The sequence below is a fragment of the Elgaria multicarinata genome, chromosome 4, assembly GCF_023053635.1.
Source record: "Elgaria multicarinata webbii isolate HBS135686 ecotype San Diego chromosome 4, rElgMul1.1.pri, whole genome shotgun sequence".
Taxonomy (NCBI): domain Eukaryota; kingdom Metazoa; phylum Chordata; class Lepidosauria; order Squamata; family Anguidae; genus Elgaria; species Elgaria multicarinata.
Window position 1 is genome coordinate 73,525,010 of NC_086174.1, and position 27,790 is coordinate 73,552,799.

The 27,790-nt window shown below is 41.5% G+C and overlaps 1 protein-coding gene across 1 annotated transcript in view; it reads left to right on the top strand.

Annotated features, from left to right (window-relative positions):
- The first annotated feature begins 3,964 nt into the window (after positions 1–3,964).
- Positions 3,965–27,790, top strand: part of LRP11 (LDL receptor related protein 11) — a 28,791-nt gene continuing 4,965 nt past the window's right edge. The window contains exons 1-7 of the mRNA XM_063125437.1: positions 3,965–4,529; positions 5,190–5,347; positions 11,002–11,143; positions 15,567–15,692; positions 22,768–22,971; positions 23,370–23,540; positions 27,104–27,205. Of these exons, the coding sequence (XP_062981507.1) occupies positions 3,965–4,529; positions 5,190–5,347; positions 11,002–11,143; positions 15,567–15,692; positions 22,768–22,971; positions 23,370–23,540; positions 27,104–27,205 (1,468 nt within the window). The remainder of the gene's footprint in view (positions 4,530–5,189; positions 5,348–11,001; positions 11,144–15,566; positions 15,693–22,767; positions 22,972–23,369; positions 23,541–27,103; positions 27,206–27,790) is intronic.

Consider the following 27,790-nt stretch of genomic DNA (forward strand, 5'->3'; position numbering starts at 1 on the left):
CTCAGTCATGGAATATGTTAGGACTTGAACTGGCTGGATCCATTTACAACAGGATTAACAAAATTAATTGAATCATCGAGAATGCTGACAGATCCTTGGAGATTTCACTAATTTGTTTATCAGATTCCTGAGTGTCTGGCAAGAAGATTTATTTAGGTTTAAAGCAAAGCAGAGAATATGTGTGAATTGTTTCAATATACATTCTAGGGAAAAAGACGTGAGTTTTGTATTCAAGATACCTATTTAAACCAATAAGAGGGCTCCAAAAGTAATATAACCAGAGACATAGTTCAATTTTTGCCACACGGAATAGGTCAGATTTACAGCACATTATCATATAGCTCATAAACATAATAATCATAACTTAGCATTTATATTATATTTAAGTGCTTCACATACATTGCCTCAGTAATCCTAACAACAATACTGGATTGGATCCAAAATCTAGCCTCCTCTCTTCCTTCTGTCTTTTCGGCTGTCTCCTTGAACTCAGCTGTCTCCTTCTTTAATTCCTCCTTATCTTCAACTCTTGATAATCTTGCTCCATCTACAACTCGGATAGTTCGCCCTTCTCAACCCCAACCGTGGCTCACCTCTTTCCTCCGCTACCTTCGCTCTTGTTCCCGGACAGCTGAACGCCTTTGGCGCAGGACCAGGGACTGGGCGGACTTTGTCCATTACAAATTTGTACTCTCCTCTTTCTCTTCTGTCATTTCATTGGCCAAACAGCAGTATTACTCAACGTTGATCCAGTCAAATGCTAGGCATCCTCAGCGGCTCTTTGCGTCCTTCAATTCTCTTCTGAAGCCTAATCCGCCATCTCTCCCCGCCTCTCTGTCTGCTAATAACTTTGCCTCTTTTTTCAATGCTAAAATTCAAACTATTCGCTCTGATCTGGCCAGCTCTGCTCCTCTTCCAGTTCCTGTTCCTCATCTGTCAGTTCCTCCTACAAATTTCTCTGTGTTTCCTTCGGTCTCAGCTGATGAACTGTCTACAATACTGCGCTCTTCGAAGCCTTCCACTTGTTTTCGTGATCCGATTCCTTCTCGCGTCTTTATTAATCTTATCCCTGCTATCCTCCCTTCCTTGCTTCATATTATTAATCTTTCTCTGTCCTCTGGTTCATTTCCTTCTGCTTTTAAACATGCTACAGTCTCTCCTATTCTCAAGAAACCTACTCTTGATAGGCTATCTCTGTCTGACTACCGACCTGTCCCTTTGTTGCCGTTTGTTTCAAAGATCCTGGAGCGTGTGGTCTACTCTCGTTGTCTTGATTTTCTTTCTAGTAACTCTGCTCTAGATCCTTTTCAATCTGGATTCCGTCATTTGCATTCCACTGAAACAGCCCTTACTAAGATTACCAATGATTTTCTTACTGCCAAGTCTAAAGGCCATTATTCCGTTCTAATTCTCCTTGATCTAACTGCAGCCTTTGACACGGTTGATCATGATCTTCTTTTAGATTCCCTTCATGACCTTGGATTTTGTGGCTCTGTCTATAAGTGGTTTGCTTCCTATCTAGCGGGTTGGCTAATGGCAGCACGTCTTCTTCTTTTCCCCTTTCAGTAGGGGTTCTGCAAGGCTCAGTGCTTGGTCCGTTGTTGTTTTCTTTATACATGTTGCCCTTGGGTAATCTTATTCAATCTCATGGCCTCCAATATCATCTGTATGCCGATGATACACAATTATATCTTTCTTCTCCGGATCTTTCTCCTGATGTTCACGATCGTATCTCGGCATGTCTTTCAGATATCTCAGGTTGGTTGCTTCATCCTCGTTTGAAACTTAATATGGCAAAGACTGAATTGCTTGTTTTTCCTCCTAAACCTTCTCCTCATCTCTCATTCTCTCTTACTGTCAATGATGTTACGCTTACTCCAGTCACGGAAGCTCATAGTCTTGGCTTTATATTTGATTCCTCGCTCTCCTTTATTCCTCATATTGAGGCAGTAGCTAAATCTTGTCGTTTTTTCCTGTATAATATTGCCAGGATTCGATCATTTTTGTCTGTCTCTTCTGCCAAGACTCTTGTTCATGCATTGGTTATTTCTCGGTTAGTCTACTGCAACCTTCTTCTCACCGGCCTTCCTTCTTCTCACATCAGTCCGTTGGTTTCTGTTCACCACTCTGCTGCTAAGATCATCTTCTTGGCTTGCCGCTCTGACCATGTAACTCCACTTCTGAAATCTCTTCATTGGCTTCCAATTCACTTCAGAATCCAATATAAACTTCTCCTGTTGACCTACAAAGCTTTTCACTGTCTACCTCCTTCCTATCTCTCCTCTCTCATCTCACACTATCGCCCCGCTCGTGCTCTTCGCTCCTCTGATGCCATGTTTCTCGCCTGCCCAAGGGTCTCTACTTCCCTTGCTCGGCTTCATCCATTTTCTTCTGCTGCCCCTTATGCCTGGAACGCTCTTCCAGAACATTTGAGAACTACAAGTTCAACCGCAGCTTTTAAAGCTCAGCTAAAAACTTTTCTTTTTCCTAAAGCTTTTAAAACTTGATTTTGTTCTGACTTTATACTGTTAGTTTTACCCTACCCAGTGCCTGTTTACCCTACCCTGTGCCTGTTTGCTTTCTCTTCCCCTCCTTAATTGTTTTATTATGGTTTTATTAGAATGTAAGCCTATGCGGCAGGGTCTTGCTATTTACTGTTTTACTCTGTACAGCAGCATGTACATTGATGGTGCTATATAAATAAATAATAATAATAATAATAAATGCGGATTACTCAAGGGAAAGTTTTTTAAAAATTAATTTAAAGTTAATTTATGCAGTCCAACATATCTGGAAGGCACCAGGTTGGAGAAGGCTGAATTGTACACCACCCACATACACTGTCACATAATAGTGGCATAAAAACAGCCAATTATGCCATGGTTAATTACCTCTCACACCTACTGATCTATGTGTACCTGAAAATCAACGGATTGGTTTTCTTTGGGTCTGTGTTGGACTGCAGCTTCTGTAATTAGTAGCCAGAATAAATTACTGGGAGTTAAGGGTATTGTGGGGGTTGCAGACCAGCACATCTAGAGGGCACCAGGTTAGGGGAAGCCCAGTATCAGTTTGGGATAATAGGACACTCAACCCACGCACCGATCCCATCTCCAAGGCCAGTCCTACAATTAGGCAGGGTGAGGCTGGTGCCTCAAGCAGTCATTGACGGGCAGCAGCAAGGTGTTTGAGGAGAGCTGTGTGCCTTGCAGCCTACTCTGCATCCCTTAAGTTAGTCTGCTGCCTTCGGATCCATTGGAGGACATTGGCTCGTCATTAGGATTGATATTCATCTGCCACTCCGGACTGATTTTGTACTTGGAATGCGAGATGGCTCCATCGTGTCCTCTGCCTCAGGCAGCAGAATGCCTTGCGCCGGCCCTGCCTATCTGTCATTTTCATCAACTTCCATTTATAGCTGGCTCTGGGTTTCGGTTTCCTACTTGGCAATCTCCTCTACAGGCTGCAGTGCTTGCATCACCACACCTGCTCAATCCCGGCAGAAGCGCTGCTGCCGAACGCCCCTCCATCCGGCGCGCCCCCTGGGGCCGTTTCCACACCATCACATCCTTCAGCAGCGGCGCGCGCCTGCGGAAAGGGCGCCGACCACGCGGGCGCGCCAGCCGCGGGGCGGGTTTTGCGGGGGTCCCGCCCCTTCGCATGGGTGGCAGCGAGAGCCGGCGGAAAGGCGCGGGCGGGGCCTCCGCCTGGGAACTGTTCGGCGCTCGGTGGTGCTGACTGGAGCCGGCTCGTTCCCGCAGCGTCCCCGGCTGCTAGGTCCAGGGAGGGGCCACGATGGCGCGCCCGCCGCCGTCCCCACCTGCTCTTCCTCCGCCTCCTGGTCGGCTGTGGTAGCGGCGGGGCTTTCCGCCTGCTCTGCCGTCCCCGCTCGGCTCGCTCCCTCCTCGTCAGCATCGCCGTCGTCGTTCTCTCGCTCCCCGCTGGCTGCCCTCGACTGGGCGCCATGGCTGCGCAGGTGCCCGGGCCGCCGGGCAGCCTCCTTCCCCTTCGGCCGCTGCTGCTGCTGCTGCTGCTGCTGGCGGCGCCGAGGTCGCGGTCTGCCGAGCGAAGGTCTCCGGCGGTGTCGGGCGTGGAGTCGCTGCTGGAGGAGTTCCGCCACCAGCTGCAGCAGGAGCAGGATCCCTCCGGCGGCCGCGGCAACGAGCGGGCCGAGGCGGCGGGGCGCTGCCGCGGGGGAGGCGAAGGGCCGTTGAGTGGCGGCGGGAGCTTTTTCTCGGCCAGGCCCGACTCCATCATCCGCACCAAGGACTCCATCGCGGCGGGTGCCACGTTCTTGGGCTCGCCGGGCCCGGTGGAAGGCCCGCGGCAATGCCTGGACGCCTGCTGCGCCGAAGCGCGCTGCACCCTGGCCGTCTTGCAGCAGCAACAGCCTCCGCCGCCGCCGCTCGCCTCGTTCCGTTGCTACCTCTTCAACTGCACGTACCGCGGCCGCGCCGTCTGCCTCTTCTCCCCGCAGCGCGGCTACAACAGCTACTGCCTGGAACCGAGCAGGCCCCCGCCGGCCCTGGGTAAGAAGGGATTTTCACCCCGGCCTTCTCCGCTGCCGGTGCAGGAGTTTGGTTAACTTCTTTAATGCTGAGGGGGAGGGCTAGGAGTAACACTCTCTGACCTGGCAGGGACAGGCACTTTGCATATGCTCAAAATGCTCTTCAAAATGGACCGGGTTAAGTCCCAGCATTTAGTAATATCGGTGGGTGGGCAGCGTAATATAACAGCCGCAAGCATATGCCCGCCATCACAGTGGCCTTGACAGTAGCAGCTGTGGTCACTGTGACTGGTGGGGCAAATGACGGATCACCAGGGTAAAACTGAGCCAAAGAGGTTCCACGATTCAAGCCTGCATTGAAGTCCCATGCTCTAATTTAGAAACCAGGGTCCTTAATCTTAGAATCTTGAACCTTTACAAGATCAATTTTTTAAATATTTTGTTGTTGGGCTGTGTTTTTCTAATTTTAAAAGGTAGATCAAAGCAATAAAAATGCATCATTCAAACATCAGCAACAACCTCAACTTTGAATAAAGGTATACTCTGTTTTCCAACAATAATTAAATTATTATTATTATTATTATTATTTACATTTCTACTATTTATTACATTTTTATACCACCCCATAGCTGAAGCTCTCTGGGCAGTTTACATAAAATAATACCTATGTTATTTTATTTAGAAATTGATGAACCTCCCATCAGCAAAGCAGGAAAAGACCTTATCCTTCAGTTGCCTGTTGACTGGGTGATTCTGGATGGACGAGAAAGTATAGACGACCATGGAATCATACAGTATGACTGGACGATGCTTCAAGGTGCCCCTTCAGTTGATATGAAGGTACATAAAGCTTTGCAGTGCGAGTTAATTATTTCCTGAATTTGGTGTTGGCATTGTAGAAATAGCAATATGACTTTTTAGAGTGCATCCACATTAAAGAAAAATGAAATGCTTTATGGTATGTTGCCTGTTTAGCTTATACTTTATTTCCCCAAACCTGTATTTGTGAGAAGATTGGGTTACTATATATATACTACATAGGAAACGGCCTTATACAAGGGCAGACCTTTAGTCCATCCAGCCCAGTATATCTAATGTACTCTGATTTGCAGAGGTTTTCCAGGGATTCAGGCAAAGGGCAATCTTACCACCTGTTATCTGATCCTTTTAACTGAAGATTCCAATGATTGAGCCTGGATCCTTCTGCTGTAAAGCATGTACTCAGCTGTGGCCCCCTTCCCAATTATGTTACTATGTAGTAGTATGTTACCAAAGGAGCTGTAGTTTTTGAAGAAGAGAAGACAAGGGATAAACGAGCTGAGCAGAAAGCACGTCAAGCAAATTCTCTTCATGATTGTCTTCCATCTGGAAACCTGTGTCCTCACTGGGAGGCTGTGTGGATCCAGGATCGGCCTCCATAGTCATCTGCGGATCCACCATTGAAGTCTCTAACTCTGGAAGACAATCTTACTAGGACATGACCTATCGCCATCACTGTGTAGTATATTGAAAATTATATGGTAAAATCAGAACTATGTTATAGTTAAAAACACTACTGTGAGCCCTAGTAAGCCTGAAGATATATTTCCAGGAAGTGTGGATTGCTTAATAATCCCTGAAGTTCTAATTTGTTCACAACATTTTGCTGCATAATAAAAAAACCAGATATATTTATTATAGATTCAGGCTGAAACCAGCCTGTACTCATTTACCTAGGAGTAAGCGCTATTGAATGCAGTGGCACTTACTTCTGAGTGGACATGCATAGGATTGCACTGTCGTATTATTTTCTCATACCTGCTACTTCTGAAAAATGATTATTTTGTTCAGATAAAGCTTCAGAACTCATGCTTCCTAAGTATAGGGAGGAATTGTGGAGTAATGGTTTAACCAAAGGGCTCATTTAGCAAATATATTATTAAAAACTAATTGATCTATTTAAATTGGGAATATATTGATTAGAGGACTATATTTTGCCTTGTGCATAACAAAAATATGCAAAGGATATATTTTATTTATGGGGATATCTTTCAAACATCTCGTCACTTGTTGAATTTAGGGAATGACTCATTGTTCATCCTACACATGTAACTGGAACTGTATCTGCGTAGTAATTACTGAATTACCTTCAGTTAAATGTTTATACTACACATGCATGAGAGATCATACATGCAGAAAGGGGCTTTTCTTGACCGAACAGGAACTTCCTTTCACAGCATCATAAGCTACTCTTTAAACTTTCCATAAGATGCAGCTGTTAGCATAAGAAATCAAAAGCTCTGGCAATCTCTGGGTCATACTCTTGATGAAGATTTATCTGTGGTGTAGGTGCAATGTTCTTGCAGCACCAGTGAAATGTCATAATTTCTACTGTTGTACCATGATCAATAAGTCTAATGTTTAAATCAATTATCTTGTAACACAACAATTCCCAAGATCAAGTTTTAAATGTATTAACACTGCACAGCTGTTTCATATGGTAACTTGCATAGCTGTTTTATTAGACGTTCTTCTTGCAAATTAAATTACTATCTATAAAATTTGATGACTGCTGTCAAAATTGAAATAAGAGCTGTTCACTTTGTAGTTAGGGTTTTTTCACATTAAAAAAAAATCTGCTATTGTATCTATGTTAGGGTTTGTTTGTTTTTTAAGGATTTAGTCCAGCTGGATGAAAATATGGATTAAACAAAGCTGTGAATTGCTGTGTACAAGCAGCTTTGATATACAGGGGGAGTTCTGCATTGATTGTGGATATCCCTGTTTTCTTCTACATCTTCCACAACCAAAATGGTCAAGGGCTTGGAGCAACTCCCCTATGAGGGAAGGCTGCAATGCTTGGTGCTTTTTAGCATAGAAAGAAGGCAAGTGGGGGGCACGATTGGGCATGGTGTGGAGTAAGTGAATAGGGAGACATTTTTCTCCCTCTCTCATAATACTAGAACCAGGGGGCATCTCCTGAAGCTGGTTGTCAGGAGATTCAGGACAGAGAAAAGGAAGTACTTCTTCATGCAGCATGCCATTATTTTATAGAATTTCCTGCCACAAGACATGGCGGTGGCCACTAACTTGGATGGCTTGAAAAGGGGATTACGCAAATTAATGGGGGATGTCTGTCGGGGCTACTACTATTCATGATAGCTATATGCAATCTTCAGGGTCAGAGGCTGGTTCAGATCCCAGCTGTTGAGAAGCAACAGCAGGACAGGAGAAGTGTTTTGCGCTCATGTTCTGCTTTTTGGCTTCCCAGAATCAACTGGTTGGTTTTTGTGGGGAAAAGGATGTCAGACTAGACAGATTTGTGGTTTCATCCAACAGGGCTCTTCTAATGTTCTTATGAGCAGTAGAATGCTCATAAGTAAACCGCCCAGAGAGCTTCGGCTGTGGGGTGGTATATAAATGTAATAAAATAAATAAATGCTCCATGCATACAATGGCGGCTCTTTGTGCATAAAGAGTAGGGTTGGGCAATGCTGGGTAGGGCTGATGGGACTTGCAGGTGAAAATGTCTGGAGGGCTACAAGTTGCCCATACCTGACATAGAGAATGGTTGACTTCATAGAAGCCAGAACATAAACCTTGGGCTCATCTACAAGCAGGATATTCCACTATGAAAGCAGTATATAAAAGGCAGGAGCCACACTTCTGCTTTATAGCAGCATTGAAGTGCACTGACAACTGTTGGGGCCCATTGACACATACCACACACTGCTTTCATACCACTTTCATAGTGTTATATCCTGCTTGGTGTAGATGTGTCAGTGCAACAGTTGTCAGTGCACTTCAATACCGTTATAAAGTAGTAGTGTGGCTCCTGCCTTTTATATACTGTTTTCATACTGCTTTCATAGTGGAATATCCTGCTTGGTGTAGATGAGCCCATAGTGTGTAACACTATGGATTGCTATTATTGTTTTCATTGCATCTGCTAATTTTATTTCCCAGAATTGGGTCAATTACTGATTATATTTGTTCATCATAATGTTGATGGCTCAAATACCATATGTTAACTAGTTACTGAATATATCTTGTCCAGAGGAACAATGGTGAACAGAACTGTGTGTTTGAAGAAGATAAAAGGCTCAAGTCACCTTAATTCTGAAGAAATAGAATGAGGAGAAATTGAGGTTATCAAATTGTCCTCACTACCTTGTTCAAAGAAAATGCAGTGCTTATTTAGGCAGGGTGACAATTGGCTGGAGTAAGGGAGAGCTTGCTTGTTAAATGGCTTTCATGTGTATGAACCAATTTAACTCTACATCAAATGGCATTTTATTACTACACTAGCTGATATGCCTGGTGTTGCTCAGGTCTGTGAATAATGTTTATAACATTTATTTGATATATAATAAATTTCTATGCAACTTATTCATCTTTAGGTTGGTTGTTTTTTTAGTTTGGTTGAGTTAGTAAATTGTTTTGTTAGAATAAATGGAAAATTGTGTTAATAAGAACTGTATTTTAAATTAGAGCTTTGTGATAAACCACATTTTTTGTTTTACTTGAAAAGCCTACACTTCCCATCATGCCTTGGCCAGAGCAGCCATCTAAACTTCAAAATCAGTCAGGACACACAACACCCTTTCTACCCACTAAAAAAGATGCAAACCTAAAAATATGTTTTCAAAATATACCCAGCATTGCCCAGATATCTGAATAACATATAGTAGGGAAGCGGATCCACATCTTAAAGTAGCATTAAGGCAGTACCATATGTGGACGTGGGTAAACATTTTGGGACATATGTGACACACATACTTTCTGCTTTATAGGTAGAGATTCAGGAAATTAACTTTCTAGTACCATCCTATAACAGAAAAAGCAATGTAATTCCATGATTTGCTTACAGCAAGAAGGGAAAGGGAAAGAAACATTGAGGGCATTCCTCTTTGCAGTTGTACATTTTACTAGAATCATAGAGTTGAAAGGGTCACTGGAGATCACCTAGTCAAAGGGTGCACAACATATGGGCCACATGCAGACCCCAAGGCTTTGATTGCACGCCCCCGCCCCCCATGTGCTCCTGACCCAGTACCTCTACTGAATTCCCCACCACCACTAATTTTATGCTCCACTTGTTCCCCCAGAGAGCCTCATACGGATTGCTCTTTTTCCACCTCTGCTACCAGCGAAGAAAGAGTAATCAGGATCAGGATCACTGTGGGAAGCAGTGGGGAAAAGTCTCTCCCCATCCTAAGGGATCCTTGTATAGATCACTCTTTCTCTGATGCTGCTAGCAGTGAGGAAGATCAGTCTGTATCAGGATCGCTGGGATATGTGTGTGTATGTCCACACACAAACACATTTGCGTGTTTGTGTGCTTTTGTGTATATGTACATGTGTGTATGTGTTTGTGCACCCCCATATTAAACCAACATTACATGTGGCCCTTGGGATCAAATAGGCTATGAATGTAGCCCAATATCCTGTTCAGTGAAGGCCCTGCAATACAGAATGAAGTGAAAAGCATTCCTGACAGATGGCTGTTTAGCCTCTGCTTCAGTTCCTCCATTAAATGAGAGCCCACCATCATCAGAGGCATTCTGTTCTATTGCCAAAGACACATGCACTTTCTCCCTTTGTTTTCTTTTTTGAGCACATCACTTTAGAGTAGACTATTTGAATCTACTCGGTAGTACTGATAAGGTAAGAAAAACTATCAGGCTCAAAAGCCCATACATTCTAACAAATGTAGTCACATTCAAATGTGAATGTTTTAAATCCTCCAAGACCACAGTAATTTTTCTGGTAATTTACACTTAATATTATTTTATGACTATAGATGAACATCAAGGAGATGGGGAATTTACTGTAGCTTACAAAAAAATCAGATCATAGATGATGGAAATGGGAATGTATTTGTATTTACTACAATCATATAAGGCATCCTACTGCTTAGGTTTATTATTTAGCCCCCTGCTGATGATGTTTAATATCCATTAAGAATGATTAAGTTGAAATACACCAGTAGAGCACCTTCTTGTTGAATTTCTCTTTGTGATCTCTTTGTGATCATTGGATTGTTTTTCTTTTCTTTTTTTAACAACTTGATCGAAGTCCTGGAGAATTTGAAACTCTTCCCACTTTTAGGATACCACAGCACTTCTCATGGTGAAATGTTTCTCTTTCTGGGTGTGTACTGTAGCTTACATTTGCCATACCCGACCTTGCCGCTAAGAGAGCACTAGTCTGCTATGCTGCAGCTCATGACATGTATACACTACCACATCTCCCTGCTTCCAACTCCTTTCCTCATAGTCTGTCCTCACTTTATCAGCTAGGCCTTTGCGTCTCAATTGTGAACTTTTCCTACTCCCTATCAAAGCATGGGTGTTTATCTTGTCCAACAACAGTCCGTAGGCATTCAAACAAGCTATTTAATATATTTCTTATTCTTCACTTAAGTTTATGACTATGCTAAAGAGAACTTGATAGCTCAGGTATGAGGGATAGGACTCTGTCAATTAATATCCTGTCAAATATCTTTGGATCAGGTACCTCAACCAGGAACGCTGAAGCTCTCCCATTTGCAAGAAGGTAAATACATGATGCAGTTGACTGTGACTGACACTGCTGGCCAAAGGAGTTCGGATAATGTCTCGGTGACAGTACTTCCAATGGTTCACTCCAGGTTAGGTGAGAAAACAGTTGAAACAGTTTCTTACAACAGCACGGGGTATGTCAAGTGCTTTCAAATGTAGGTGGGAATGAGATTGCATAGGACAATGTTTAAAACCATGATACTATATGTTCTGTATGTTGGGTTATTGTGCCAGAACTTTTCTCTTTCTGGAACTCTGTTTGTGCTCAGAAACAAACACACATCACACAGGTCTTACACAGCAGAGCTGGTTTATTTCCTTCAGGCTTCTGTGCAGTTCAATTTAGATCAGTTCAGATCAGCACACTGAGGCATACACAGAGAGCAGTGATCATAGAGCAGTGATCAGAGAGCAGTGATCAGTTCCATTTTACACAAGTGAGAAACTATATACAGATCTACACAATTCTTATCTACATTACATACAGCTGTGATGAGGCTAACTTAGAATCTTGGCAAGGTTCCCAGAACAGCCTCTATCTCAAGGTAATTGCCCACAGATAGACTTTCTCTGTTTAACCCTGAGATAGCCATACACACACAATTTTAATGACTAAGCAAGTATTTCTTTTCATATACTTAACAGTCCTCCTCTTGCGCATGTTGTTTAAATTGTGTTACAATCTGAGACCCAGCTTTAAAAGCATCTCTTTGTGTTTTACCATTGATACTGGTTTTGTGAATAAATCAGCCAACATCATTTCAGATGGACAATATTCAAGCTTAATCCAGCCCTTCTGAATTATATCTTTCACATGAGAATAACGAACATCCACATGTTTAGTTCTTGGTTTACACTTTTCAGATGTAGCCATACTAATACATGCCTGATTATCCTCAAATATGGTTACTGGTGTCTCAATTTCCAACCTTAGATCAGCAAATAATTGTTTATACCACTCAATCTCATTACAAGCCAGAGATAAGCTGATATATTCTGCTTCTGCACTAGAGGTTGCTACACAATTTTGTTTTCTTGTATACCCATTTACAGGTTATGGCTTTACAACCTTCGGGTAAAGGTACTAGCTCCCACGTTTCATTTTTTTCATTTCTCTGATTTCCTCTGACATTGCTTCATGCCAGCCCTGAGCTTCTGTAGGTTCCATTTCCTGAATTTCCTCAAATGAAGTAGGTTCATAGGCTATTAGTAAAGCTCTATGAGAAACCTGTTTGCTTTGGTATTCATCTGAATAACGAATTGGAGCTTTGCGTTCCCTTACTGGTCGCTTTGGCATAGTTACAGGCACAGTTTCCTCCTTCACAGTTTCTTCCCCCTCCCTCTCTTGCTGAGATTGTTCAGGAATTTCTTCTGTTTCTACAACTTTCTTTTCTACAGGCAAACTTACATACTGTTTTGTTTCCTGCATTTGTTCATGAAAAACTACATCTCTGCTCACAATTACACTTTTGTGATATGGAGACCACAAACGATAGCCTTTTGTTTGTGTATCATATCCCAACAGTTTACATTCCAAACCTCTTTGAGCTAGCTTTCCTGGTCTGTTTTCTTTCTGAACATGAGCAAAACATTTACTTCCAAAAACCCTTATATGTGACACTCTAGGTTTTCTTTTGTAAAACATTTCATATGGGGTTTTTTCATGTACAGAGTGGTAAAGCCTGTTTAACAAATAATTTGAGGTGGACAAAGCTTCTGCCCAGAACAGGTTAGACAATCCTGACTCTTTCAATAGAGCTCTTAACATGTTCTGCAAGGTTCTGTTTTTCCTTTCTGCAACTCCATTTTGAAATGGTGAATATGGAGCAGTAAGGTCATGTTGTATACCCTCATCACTGAGGAATTTTTTAAATTGGTTGCTAAGAAATTCACCTCCCCGGTCCGTTCTTAGATTAGCTATAGGTTCTTTAAATCTATTTTTACTCCACTTAACAAACGCTTTAAACTTTCCAAAAGTTTCACTCTTCTGTTTTAACACATACACAAATCCAAATCTACTGTAATCATCAACAATAGACAAGAAAAATCTGTTTCCTCCTTGACTTGTCTCAAAAGGACCTGCAAGATCTGCATGTATTAATTCAAAAATTCTTTTTGTTGTTCTCTCACTATGTTTTGGAATGTTTGACTTATGACACTTGGTTTCACTGCATACATTACATTCTACATAGTTAGAACATGGTTTGATTTTCACCCCTTCACACAATTCTGGAATCTTAGAAATTGTTTTATAGTTAGCGTGACCAAACCTTTTATGAGTTAAATGGATGCACTCTTGGTGTGGTTTGCAATTGGCTATTGTTTTTGTTGTGACTTTGCTGGCTACAACTTCATTTTCTGTACAAGTATTAATTACATACAAAGATTCTTTCATTATTCCCTGCACACACACCTTGTTTCCCTGTTTTATAGTACAATTTTCTTCAGTAAAACAAACCTCATACCCCATTTCTGTTAACTGAAACACACTTAGAAGGTTTGTTTCTAATTCTGGTACATATAAAACACTTTGTAGTTCAACTCCCAGACAATCAAAATATACATTACCCACACCACATATCTGGATTTTTGTTCCATTTGCAAGGGTAACACACTTTTGCTTTGAAGTAGAAGTTTCCAAGGTTACAAATGAAAGTTTGTCTTTTGCCATACTTATTGAAGCCCCAGAGTCCAAAAACCAAGGATTCATTGTTTCTTTGACTCTTGCTAGAAGACACTTCTTTGTTGATTCAGCTTCATTCATGTTGTTCTCTTCTCTCCACTTTGCTGTCAACAGCTTTTTCTTCTTCTTGTTGCAATCCCGCCTTAAGTGTTCTGTGGAACCACAATTAAAGCATTTCCTTGCCTTTAATGCAACCACCACATCAGAAGATTTATGGCTTTGTTGAAATTCAGCCACAGGAAGTTTAAGGCTCTGTTGTTTTGAAGCTTGTCTTCTTTCATAGGTTTCCAGTAGTTTTCCAGCTACATACTCGAGGGTTAAATTTTTCTCCTCTTGACTTTCCATCATGGTGACAACCGCGTCGTACGATGAATCAAGACTTGACAAAATCACATAGACTTGGTGTATAGTTGTAAACTCCATCCCTCGTGCCCTGAGTTGATTGAAGATTTCTCTCATGCTTTTCAAATGGTTTGACATAGACTCCCCTGGTTTCAGCTTCATTCCATACAGCTTCCGGGTTAGAATTACTTTACTGCCCGCTGTTTCTCTTTGATATACAGCTTGTAGCGCATTCCAGCACTCTTTTGATGTATTCAAAAACTGAATGAAGGAAATTTGAGAGTCTTCCACAGCTAATGCAATAACTGCCATTGCTTTTGCATCGTCCTTAAACCATTTAGCATTCTGTGGATCTGCTCTATCTGGTGGATCCTCTGTGACTACATACCACAGTTCAGCCTGAATCAGATACATTTGCATTTTGTAAGACCATAATGCATAGTTAGAGTCATTCAGCTTTTCTAACAATTGATGCAAACCAGACATATTAGCTCCTGCCATTCCCTCTGCTTTAGGAATTGGTATCTCACCGTCCTCCTGCTCAGAGTCCTCCTCAGAGTCAGCCGACTGAGATTTTTCCTCACTTTGCAGCACTGGCTTTAGCTTGATGTCTTCCTTCATCAACAGTTTTCTGTTTTAGCAGACTCCTGGTTCTAGTTCTGATACTGCACCGTTCCCACCAAGTTCTGGTTCTTCTGCCTGGGTTAGGCTGGCGTAGGCTTCCTGGACTGGACTGGGCCCATAACCTTTGTTGGGTTATTGTGCCAGAACTTTTCTCTTTCTGGAACTCTGTTTGTGCTCAGAAACAAACACACATCACACAGGTCTTACACAGCAGAGCTGGTTTATTTCCTTCAGGCTTCTGTGCAGTTCAATTTAGATCAGTTCAGATCAGCACACTGAGGCATACACAGAGAGCAGTGATCATAGAGCAGTGATCAGAGAGCAGTGATCAGTTCCATTTTACACAAGTGAGAAACTATATACAGATCTACACAATTCTTATCTACATTACATACAGCTGTGATGAGGCTAACTTAGAATCTTGGCAAGGTTCCCAGAACAGCCTCTATCTCAAGGTAATTGCCCACAGATAGACTTTCTCTGTTTAACCCTGAGATAGCCATACACACACAATTTTAATGACTAAGCAAGTATTTCTTTTCATATACTTAACACTGTATACATTGGAAGTAAGGTGGCCAGAGACAAAAGCAGACAGGGATTGTATAGGCAGCGCTTAGTTGGGTTTGGGTGGTGAGGAAAGTTAACAAATTAGACACAAAGACTTAGCTGGGATAATAAATTAGTCACAACTTTATTGTATTGCACTTGAATAGGCTTGGCGGCAGCAAAAGGCACAGATCCTGTCATTGGCTATCCTGCCTGCTGACCAATTCCCCTTTCCTGGCCTTTCCAGTTTTTGACAACTGTTCTGATTCCCAGTTTAGTGAATCATTTTTCTTCTAACTTGAGAATTGGCCTGTCACAGGATGTGTTGGGGTTTGTTCACGCTACCAGTTCCTCTGTGATGATGGCTGCTGTATTGATATCACCTATGCCTGTGATGGAGAAGCGCACTGTCCTGATGGATCTGATGAAGCTTTTTGTCAGAAATGTGAGTGAACAGCACATCTGAATGCTGAGTTTGATTGTATGTTTTATTTACTTATGTTACTTCAAAAGTCACAACTAGGTAATTAGGATAGGGACATACCATAGCTTGGTGGTAGAATGCATGCTTTGCATGTAGGAAGGTCCCAGGTTTGCAGTGCTTCTGTTCAGTACCAAGGAGGAGGAGAGGCTGAAGGACAACCATGCCAGATACTGATGAACAGACATAAAAATATCATTCCTACTAATACTAATTTGTGTCTTCTATGCACATGAAGCTGAAATACCACTTGGGGTAACTCTGGGTTTTACATAGATAACTCTTACAAAAAGACATTAAGGGGACTAATATCCCAAACAGCCTCATTCAGTTGCAAAGAATGTTAAATAGGTGAGAGGGGAAATCCAGGTAGGAGGGGAATAGAATGAAGTGGCTAGAAAGGGAGGAGGCACATAGATATACAGAAAGTGTAGAAAGAACCATCTAATTGTCTGAATAAGTCAGTTCCTGGTTTACACTGAGAAACTATTTTAAAATGCTGCTAGGAACAGAACTGGTAATTGGGTGGAAGACAAATAAAATGGAGTGACTGGAAAGAGAGGAGGGAGGAAAAGAAGCATAGAGATAAAAAAAAAAAGGCTCAGAGTCTCATTGCCTGAACCAGATATTTCCTGATTTATGCTAACAAACTATTTTTAATTATCTCCAGAGATGGAAATGAGAACTGCCCATAGATTAAAAAAAATTAATGTAGATCGGACTTGGCATCAGTGTATCCACCCTGACCCAAAGCCCCAAAAGGCAGAAGCAAAGAGAAGAGCTCCAGCACTTTATAAAGAAATGCTAATTTAGAGTAAAAAAAAATTAAATGACCCTGCTAATGCAAATTCCAAAGCAAATACTTTTAATTCCCTCTGGATTTCAGGTTGTGGCTGGGAGAGTGTGACATACTGTATTTTATACTGTATTTTGTATTTGTGTTTTTAACCTGTTGGTTGTTTTATCATGGTTTTAATTTTTGTGAACCGCCCAGAGAGCTTCGGCTATTGGGCGGTATAAAAATGTAATAAATAAATAAATAAATAAATAAATATTACAGTCCTGCAGTGTTGTTCACACTGAATACTACAGCTCAAGCTCTGAATAGTTTATAATAATTCTGCTGTATTTGTCCAGAGGCATTAGACTGCTATTTCAGGTTGGGAGATGGGATGAACTGAGAGAATAGCTTACAACAACACTGTCCATTGATTTTATCCCTCATATTGCGCATTCAGGGCTGGTGCCAGACTATTTTGCACCCTAGGCAAGGTGAGCTACTTTCACTCCCCCTCAAAAAAATTGCCAACTTCGATTTTTAAGAACAGATGGTTTGTAGAAAAAATAAGCACAAAACTTGAAACTGCTAAATTTATTTTAAATTGCAAGAATAAGTAATAATCAATTTTTTATTATCTTTCTCAAATACAAAAGAAAATGTTTTGGCACACAAATCATTTTGAATTAAAGGGCACTCGGTGTAATGCATACCTCCGCCATTGCAAACACAACAGTAAAAAGGAGATTTTGTTCACAGGGCAGAGAGGTGAAAAATGTCAGGGGAGCTGCTACATTATTACATTGTTCAGGCGCACTCTCAACTTATTTAAAGACAGACAAATGGCACATAAAAACAACAAGACAACTTTTTCATTGGTGAGAGTATTTCATGCTGTTATACTCCCTCTCTCACGCATGCATTCCTCTACCACTCACAGAGAAGTGGAATTATGTGCAGGGTGCAATGTTCCCCCCCACACACACACACACACACATTCATATGCCTACACACACGGGTTTAGGGCCACTACAACAGGACTAGTCAGGAAAGATGAACAGATGAAAGGAATTTGTATCTCTCCCCCCACCCCCACCAATAACGATATGGTGCCTTTAACTGGAAATGTCAGGGATTGAACCTGGGACCTTCTGCTTCCAAAGCTTACAGGCTGTCACTGAGCTATGGGCTGGGGATGTTTAGATTCTGCAAGCTATGATTCTTGTTTTCACACCTAATCCATCCCATTTCATCGCTTGGTAGTGGGGTTTACCCAACAGCCTTGAATATACACCACTGGCTATGGAAATTAAAGAACTGGGGCAGCAGGCAAAAGTCACAATTATTCCATCAGTCACCAGCATCACGTTATTATCAAGTCCCATTGATTTCAATAAACACCCATTCAGACATGAATACACACACTGCCAGCACACGTACCCCCCCACAGACCTTAGTCTTACCTGTTGCTGATTCTTCCCTTGCTGCTGTTTCTTCTTCCTCCCCCTCTCCCTCCCCTCCTTCTCCTTCCTCCTCCTCCTCCTCCTCCTCTTCTTCTTCTTCTTCTTCTTCTCCTCCTATTTGCTGCTTCTCCTGCTGCTGCTTGCTTCTTCTTCTATCTTTTTCTTCCCCTCCTCCTCGGCTGGCCCAGGAGGAGAGGGCTGGTCAGAACATGTCCTCTGCCCCCCCCCCCCCGCCAATTTTGCCCTTTTCCTGTGCTGGGGGGAGGCGGAGGCTGCTGCACGGTCCAGAAAGTCCCCTGTATTTGGCTTCCGCTTGGAGCGGCTCTGGGAGGCCTGCTTTTTTCATTCCCCATCCCGGGAGCAAACACAGAGTCCTGAATGAAAAACGCAGCCCTCCCAGAGCCGCTCAGAGGTAAGGGGCGCCATCTCAGCTGCCCAGGCCCAGCTAAATCCTAGAGCCGGCTGGGCCGTGGCTCAGCCAACACATGCTGCGCGCCCAGCGCCCCTCTTAGGTTGGCGCTCTAGGCTGCTGCCTTAATGGCCTCAATGATAGCGCCGGCCCTGTGCACATTGGGCTCAGAGAGTAGTCTGCAACAACCCTGAAGTGTGGTTTGCTGTCATACACCTTTGAAGGGATGTACTGAGAGAGAGAGGGAGAGAGAAGTTTACATTGTTAATTTTGCAGGTCAGCAGTGGGGCTGAGGCTGGTTTTGATTCTCAATGAGATGGGAGAAAGGGGTGGGTATATTGGTGACCGTATCACTGTCAATAGTCATGTGTAATATGAACGTGACTAAAGTATTTATAAAACTTTTAATATACTGAGCAAAATAGCTACTCTGTATAGTTCAAATATATATATATTTGAACTATATCCCCCTCGTATTCTCCGTTCTTCAAATGTTATGTTGCTCTCCCGCCCAAGAGTTTCTATCTCTCTTGCCCGGCTTCGCCCATTCTCTTTGGCTGCCCCATTTGCTTGGAATGCTCTTCCAAAGAATCTACGAACTACAAGTTCCATCTTAGATTTTAAAATGAGTTTGAAAACTCATCTGTTTTCCATAGCTTTGGGTATTTTAGCCTGATTTACTGTTCTCATTGTTATGATTATTCCTTTATTTCTGTTTTGTGTAACCCCTTCCCCCCCCCCATATGTTTTAATGTGATTTTAGACTGTAAGCCTCTAGGCAGGGTATTGCTGTTTTATTTCTATATTCTGTACAGCACCAAGTACATTGTTGGTGCAATAATAATAATAATAATAATAATAATAATAATAATAATAAAAAAAAAAAAAAACAGCTAGAGCCATATTGAGCTGCTAAAAGGCAACAGACTAGAGTGTGAAATGGTAAGTAGGAACAAAGATGAAAGTTAAATAATCTCATATTGAATTATATATTTTTCTATACATGTGGCTTCAGCACTAATATGAATGTAGCTAATATAATGTCATTCTTTTGACTTTTAGGCTATGACAATTCGAAAATAACTCTCTATACTTCATGTTTATGTATATTTCATTAGACCACTGAAGAAGACCTTGCATGGTTGAAACGCGTTTGGTTTTTTAATTGTTTTTTGGTTCTTTATTGTCTCTTTTAATGTTTTAATGTAATACCATATAGTTTCTACATATATTTGCACTATGCAGAGTAGCTAACTTGCTCAGTATATTAAAAGTTTTCTAAATACTTTAGTCACTTTTATATTACATGTGACTATTGACAGTGATACGGTCACCAATATACCCACCCCTTTCTCCCATCTCATTGTCTTTACTGCAAGGGGTCAGGATAAGTTTTTTTCTACTTATTTGTGGTTTTGATTCTCAGCCAAAATTCCCCCATACATCTCAGGTTGTAGCAAGGGTCAATCTCAGAGCACCTCCAGACCAAATCAAGCACTTGGTTGCATTCAGAAGCCTCATGTTCCATTGACTTGCATGCAGGCTGTTTGCACTTTTAAATGTTCAAAAACCAACATGAATAAATGAAAAATAAATTTTGTACATGGATAGAGTAGGGTGGATGGTGGGATAGGACAAGACAGGAGACAGAGAGTTCTGCCCTGCAAAACCTAGTTATAATCCTATCCTGCAACTTTATGTTTGCAGGGGCCTGATTGTACTATTTATTACAAGTAACAGCTAACAACAAGTGTAACAAAGAACAGATCATTCAGATCCCAAAGCTCCAGTAATTGTGCAGCCACTTAACTGTGGGCTGCTTCTCTGCACAAGACAGTTCACTGCAGTAGGTCTCTGTTGATGGTTCTCCCTCTTAACTCGCTGTCCCTCTGTGTTGAGTGTGGGTTCTGGTTCTGCGAGGTCCAAGTCATCAATAAGGTTCTTTTGGTTATCAAGATGAAATAAGCCACTTGTGCAAAAAGATAACAGTTTATTTATGGAAAATGGATGTAGAATATATACATGCAAAGAAATTTAGCACCTCCTTCTAGATAATCAAGCTTTCTTAGCTGGGTGTCTATTGGGCCCCCCATGATAGACAGAAGCCGTTCCTTTGAGCCACAGCAGGTTCTCCAGGCCAGTAATGCGCGCAGTTTCTCCTGAAGTGCGGCCGAAGCCTGAAGCCTGTGCACTGGATCTTATAGGCTCTCCTGCTAGTTGCCTGCCTCTCTCTCAGAAGCTGACAGGCTGCATCCCTCCTCACTCTCAGACAAAGCAGGGGGCTCCTTCTCCCAAGTATCTCAGCTTGGGAAATTAATTGCCTTTTCTAGTACTTCATTAGGAGTGAAAACCTCCCAGCTAATCTAGAAATAAGACTCTATGAGAAAAGGATGACATAACTATGAGAGGCCCATCTGTTAAAAATGGAGGTGGTTCTGCTAACACAGGGAATGAGGCCTGCTCATGTATGCTGAAGCCTGCTAAAATCTACTCACTGTGTTAGGCTACACAGATCTCTTAGCATCATTTTGGAACTCTGTGAAGTCCATATTTCTCCTCACTAACAAACTCACTACACCCTCTTCCTCCACTTTCTTTTGTCTTTCCTTTTCCTTTGCTCCTCCTCTTTTAGTGTTCTGCCCCTTGTTGTCATCCCCAACAGCCGCTTTCTAACCAACATCCCCCTTTTTCTTGTTCCATGCCTTTGCATAGCTCACATTCTATGACCTGTAGGAAGAAACATCACAGGATCAGGCCCTGGCATTTCCAATTAAAAGATCTCAGGGAGGAAGGCTGCAAAAGAGCTCTAGAGGCCTGAGACTCTGGAGAGCTGCTGCTGTTTAGACAGTAATGGAGTAAATAAACCAACTCAGTATAAGACAGCTTAACTACACAGGTCATTGGGAAACCACATGCTTTGTGTGCATAGAACGGCGAAGCTCAATATCTCTCTAGTGCCTGCAGTCAAAGGTAGCAACGCTCTGCCTGAAGCTACTGCCAGACAGTACTAGGGGGTGGAGCAATGGTCTGAACTGGTGTAAGACGGTTCCTTCTGTTTTTATGGGAAATGAGGTATTACTAATATCTTAAGTAGCGATTATGATTAATATTTAAGATTCTTTAGTAGTAGTAGTTTTAAAAGAATATTTGGTTTGAAAATAAGCGGTGTTTCAGAAAGACTGGATTTTCCTTGATTTAAAAACAAACGAGCGTAAGACTGAAGTTGAATTTAACTTGGTTTGATATCTCAGTTTAGCAGGGTTTAAATAATAATGCTTAGGAAATGTTTAAAAGATTGTTTACATCCTAAAGGCACTGCTTGAGTTGACTAAAATGGAGTAGATGAAATGTAGTTGACTAAAATGAAAGGGGGATCTGGATTCATCATTGCTGCAATTTAAACCTTATTTTGTTTTGTTCAAAGAATTTCAACTCATATCCTGTATTTATTCTGAAAGAGGAAAATGCTGCTGGGTTAAGATTGCTAGTCCCATAGAGTGTTTTGTTAAATAAGCATTTAATATTTGGATGGAGGAGGGAGCATTGTTGCAATGGCCTTTTAAAGGGTGCTGCTGGCACAATTTCTCCCCACTCTTTCTTTGGAACAAAGGAATCTGCCTTACAGTATAACAGATCAGATTATTTGTTCACTTGGCCCATTATTGTCTACCCTGACTGGGAGTCTGATTGGCAGGCCTGACAGGGTCTCAGACTGGAGTTTAACGTCACCAGTTACCTGACCCATTTAACTGCAGATGCTAGGGGTTGAAAAGGGACCTTCTGCGGGCAAAGCAGGTGCTCTACCACTGAGCTATGACTCCTCCTTCTGTTTACATTATATATACAGTTGTCACAAAGGAATGAAAACCTCCTTCTTTAAGTATGTTGCCTCACCTATAGAAAAACATGGTTGGAATCAGTCAATCCAGAAAAAATAGAAATGTAGTATATTCTTTAATAGCTTGATTGCGTTAGGAATTCAGTATCAAATTAATACATTAATAAATAGATACTTTTTTAAAAAAGTATTGCTGCCATTGGGACAAGGAAAGCCAGATGTTTAAATAGTGCTCCAGTAGAGGAAGGGGCACTGGGTTTTAGTTGCCCCACCAACAGGTAATTAATACTGTCAGAGCGGACAGTGCTGTCCATCTGTGCTGCAAGGTACATGTTTTCTTCCCAGACATTTAAAAGAGGTTGCACTCCCCCTCCACAGAAGCATTTGATGAGGTGGAAGGGGAAATTTCTGCTGGCAAATTCCTGTTTCTGCATGCAGTTCCACCTGGCTAGATCAGAGCATAACCATTCTCCTTTTGTAAAGAAAATCCTTTGAATGTTTTTTAAACCCCTATAAAGATTGTTTCTATGTGTTAATTTCCATCTACTCAGTTAATTCGGGACAAAAGACAATAACTCACACAGCCATGGGCTCTATCCAGCAAAATACTGTTGGACTAACTGAAGATGCCAACAATGAACAGGCATTTGAAATCACCCAGAAAACTACTGTAAGCAATCAAGCACCTGATGTAGACAAGTTCAACCAATCACCCTCTCAGGGACCAAAGAAACAAAACACTGGGTTTATGCCAGGTAAGATTAGCAACATGATTTACTTTGAATAAATTACTGTTTTCTAACAGATACCCTAATCATATACATTGGTACTGGCCTATGAAATTGGCATAATGCCATTGCAATGCTTGTTTAACATAACATTTCAAGACAATGGTATAGTGCTCAGCAGGGCAACCACAGCTAGCAGTTACTTCTTGAAGATGAGAAGAGATTGAAGGGGGTGGGGAGTTGGCTAGATTTTTCTTGTAAGAAAACATGGTATGTTTTGAGGATTATGGCTGAAGAGGTCCTTTTTGGTTAGACAAAGGAGGGGTTCTGATACACTTCCATTAAAATAATAAATACCAAATATTAGAAAAGCTAATTAATATAATACTTATATTTATTATTATTTTTTCCTGTTACAATTACAGACAAATGCTTGGCACCCCCTGCTGCTGGCCCATGTAATGGGCACTTCCCTCGCTGGCATTTTGATGCTTTTTTGGGCAGTTGCCGGCATTTCATCTACGGTGGCTGCAAAGGCAATGAAAATAACTTCCTTCAAGAATCTGACTGCCTTGATGAATGTGTAAAAGTTCATGGTAATTATCAGTCACCTCTGAGAAGAAAAATGTATGACAGTTTAGTGATCTTCCCAGTAGTGAAGAGGAGATTTGCAGTGGCAGCCAAGAAGAAGCCGCTCCGAGAGCTTTTTGGCTGAGGTGCGGGATAAAAAAACTCTAAATAAATAAATAAATAAATAAATAGCGATGCTTGTAGAATTCCTCTGCTGATTGCTGAAATATGTGGAGTGAGAGGTCCTACATCCTCCCATATTACATATATGGCTTGAGCCAATTTCAGACTTAAGATTCTGGTTGCCATTGCAAGTCCCCGTTCCCTCAGTGCAAAGCTGCTTAAAGTATGAAGAGAGCTCCTGGTTGTCTGCATTTCTTGCATGTGTGCCTTGGTTTCTTCCATGCTGGTGTGCCAGTCGTTATTCTGAAGTACAGTTTGCATCCAAAGCTTTGATCATTAAATTTGAAAACATTCAATTTGTTTTCACATTTAGGCCTGGTTCAGACAACACGCTAAATCATGCTGCTTAACCACAAAATGGTTAATGGAATACATTGACCTTAATGCATTCCGTTAACCATTTTGTGGTTAAGTAGCATGGTTTAGCGTGTTGTCTGAACCAAGCCTTAGTAATGATGTTTGGCTATATTAAACATCAGAAACTACTTCTACAATCTTGATACTTACCTGGGAGAAAATCCTATTGAATTCAATGTGGTTACTTCTGAGTAGACATGCATAAGGTTGCACTGCATATCATTTTTGACATTTACAGGTGATTCTAAAGATTTCAGAGGCCAGCAAGAAATGTCATCAAATACTGGCTTTTACTGGTAGCCTTTCTAACTCACAACATTTCATCCCCATTTCTATAATTTATTAGTAAAGGATGACATTTACTATTGCTGGTTTGAAAACGCACCAAACAAGCACAGTGGCACAGACTTTACTGATATTTATTGGAAAACCTTAAGGTCCATCAAGTGCTTCTGGCTTCCAGAAATCTATAAAATTAACAGTAATTCATAGAGCTATTAACAGTAATTCTTAACATTCACAGAGTTTCTGACATTTATCACCACAGTGTAAATAGAAGTAAACATAAGTATTGTTTTTAAAACTTTGAATATTATATATAGGGACTAACAGCCTAACCACCATTTTGAGGTACACCTCAACCAGCAATTTGTTTTGGCTCTTTACTAATATTCTGGCATCACTAGCAATAGCAGGGTGACTGTAACTTGCTCCTGTGGAGACAGACTTCTCCATTGGCACAGATGGCAAACAGGAGGAGACTAGAAAGAATACGTTTTCGTTCCCTACGTTTTCATTCCAAATTGTTTACAGATCTTGTAATTGAAGCCTGAAATGTATGGGTGAAAATGTTTGGATTAAGATTTTTAAACTCACTTAGCTAAAGCCAAGAAATGTATGCTGTGGCCCATATCGTTCTTAGCAGCATATGGTAAAATGAAAATGTAAGAATATATACATACACATGTATATATTAACAAGAACAGGCTTCACAACAAAATACAGAAGACCCATTCTCTGATTCCAAATATGACAGTAAACATTCTGAAAGTTCTGTGCACATGTCTCATGGTGGAACATGATACACATGATGTGGGGTTGCTGCCCAAATGGCACCCCTGTGCCTGTTTCCTACTACCTCTTCTCCCTATAACTCATGGGATCACTTGCCCCATGTCCTGATAGCATGTTACATTGCCTTTGCTGATAGCTGACATTGATATTCCACTGTAATTCTTTATGGCTGCATTGCTAAAAATTGCTACATACAGAGGGTGTGATCCAAACTTCCCATGTACAGAATTCTGCTCCACTGGTAAAGATGATTTTTGCCAATTCCGCCTTCCTCTTGCAGCCCCCAGCACTCCCATGCTGTTCTGGAGAGTCCCTCAACCCTTCGGAACAGCTTTTGGGGGGACACTGGGCTGCTGGGGGGGAATCTGTGAAAATTGTGATTCATACACTGGTGAAGAATGAGCGACATCACTCTGTTAGGCCTCACTCCCTCAGGCCTTGCCTGGCTGCATGTGTAGCTATTTGTCCATGAGCCTTGCAAAAAGAAACAGGAATCCATGGCTGGCTTGTTAACTGATCATTGCTTTAGCAATATGCCCAGACTTTACAGACAGTTCTTCTTCTGCCCGTTTGCCTATTCACCCATCCATTTTGTTTCTCTGAGCTTTTTTCCTGCTCAGTCTACACTTTTGGCGAACTTTTCCCTGTTTGACCTACTGTCATGCTATATCCCTGGGGTATCTTGGAGATTTCTCACAGCCTGGTACACTTGATACACACACACACACACCCCGTCCAGGTGAGAGGTCTCTGCCTAGTTTGGACACTTAACATCTTGTATTACCTGGCCTTAGTGCTAGGTAACACACTTCCAGGGCAGAGGCCCTATTCCCCTAAGGCTCTGTGAGTTTAGCAAGGCAATAACAGCAACAAGGGTTTGAGGAGAGGGCTTTTTAGCTCAGTGTTCCCCAGCAGTTGGAATAGTTTCCTCCCCTGAGAATTCCCAGGAGCAATCAATATCACCATCCCTGTGAGGCCTACAAGACTCAAAGCATAGAATACACTCTAAGTAAAAACTAAAATAAGTTAGGGTGTTTTAATTTCTGCCCAATTTGACTACATAAATTACTTTGTTCATTTTGTTGTTGTTGTTGTTGGAAAGTATTATATAAACATTGGGCTGGATCCAGAGGAAGGTACTATGCAATCTTACATATGCCTACAAAGAAGTTAAGTGGAACTTCCTTCTAGATAACTGTTCATAGGCTACAGCCATATTCACCGCCCAGAGAGCTTCAGCTATTGGGCGGTATAAAAATGCAATAAATAAATAAATAAATAAATTCATACTTTAGTCCCATTGAAATCAGTGGAACATGTTAGCCACTTCTTGCATTAAATCCCAATGATTTCAGAGGGACTAAAACATGACCAGCTTCCTCTGTAGTCAACCCATCCTAAATAACTAAATTAGATCCTGAAAATGTTTGCTCAGTTCTTGCAACCTGGTTGCTTTCTCTGCACCTTACACTTTAGTATGGTTAGCTTTATTTGTTTTTAATAAATTTTAAGTTACAGATCTAAATGTGACATAATATAAAAAAATAATTGGGCAAGCACACTGCAATATTGCCTATATCGCCTATATCTTCCATTTCCTGCATGTTGCCAATTCATTCTAAAATAAAATGGAGTAGTACGACAATGGAACCAGTTACCTAGGGAGGTTGTGGGCTCTCCCACACTAGAGGCATTCAAGAGGCAGCTGGACAACCATCTGTCAAGTATGCTTTAGGGTGGATTCCTGCATTTGAGCAGGGGGTTGGACTCAATGGCCTTATAGGCCCCTTCCAACTCTACTATTCTATGATTCTAAACTAACCTTCCCTTAAAAAGCTATTAAGAAACCAACTCTAAATCTAGTGTGTGCTATAGTTATTAAAATAATGTAGGCGTGAGTAAAGACTGTAATGCAAATTATTTCTTGATTTAATGAATTATAATTTACATATATTTCCTACTTGCTTTATTACAGATTCCAGAACCTCAGGGAAAGGCACAGATGATAAGGATGAAAATGACATTGTGGTGTTAAAGGGCACTCAAATTGAAAAGAGCCATCCAGTCCCAGAAACAGGTAATTATGAAGCTATATTGTAAATTACCACCTTCCGCATCACAGAGCTAGTTTAAGCTAGGTAGCACTAGATGTTTTTATTTAAACTGAATGTATAGATCACAGTTTTTCTTAATAACATAACAAAATGCTCTAACACTAGAACCCTAAACACTTGCATCACCACATCAACATATATTACTAGAATTGTTGGAAGTTAAACTCTTTTCAGAGATAAGCAGAATTAGCAGTGTCTCTCAGCGTAGGACACAGCAAAGACACAAATGAGGCTCAGAATTCTTTGCTTAGTTAAAACAAAGCCTTTTACTGGCAGTTGAATAACTGAGGCCATAGCTAGACCTAAGGTTTATCCCTGGATCATCCAGGGGTCAAACCTGTTCATCTAGGTAACACACAGGGGATCCAGTGCTCAGGCAGGGGCAAACCCTGGATGATCCCAGGATAAACCTTAGGTCTAGCTGTGGCCTTAGTTACAGCATCACACATACTCACAAACGATCATAATAGTTTACACAGCAACAGCATTACAGATGGAGTGGAATGGAAAAGGAATAGAATATGGACACAAAACACAGGCATTTATAT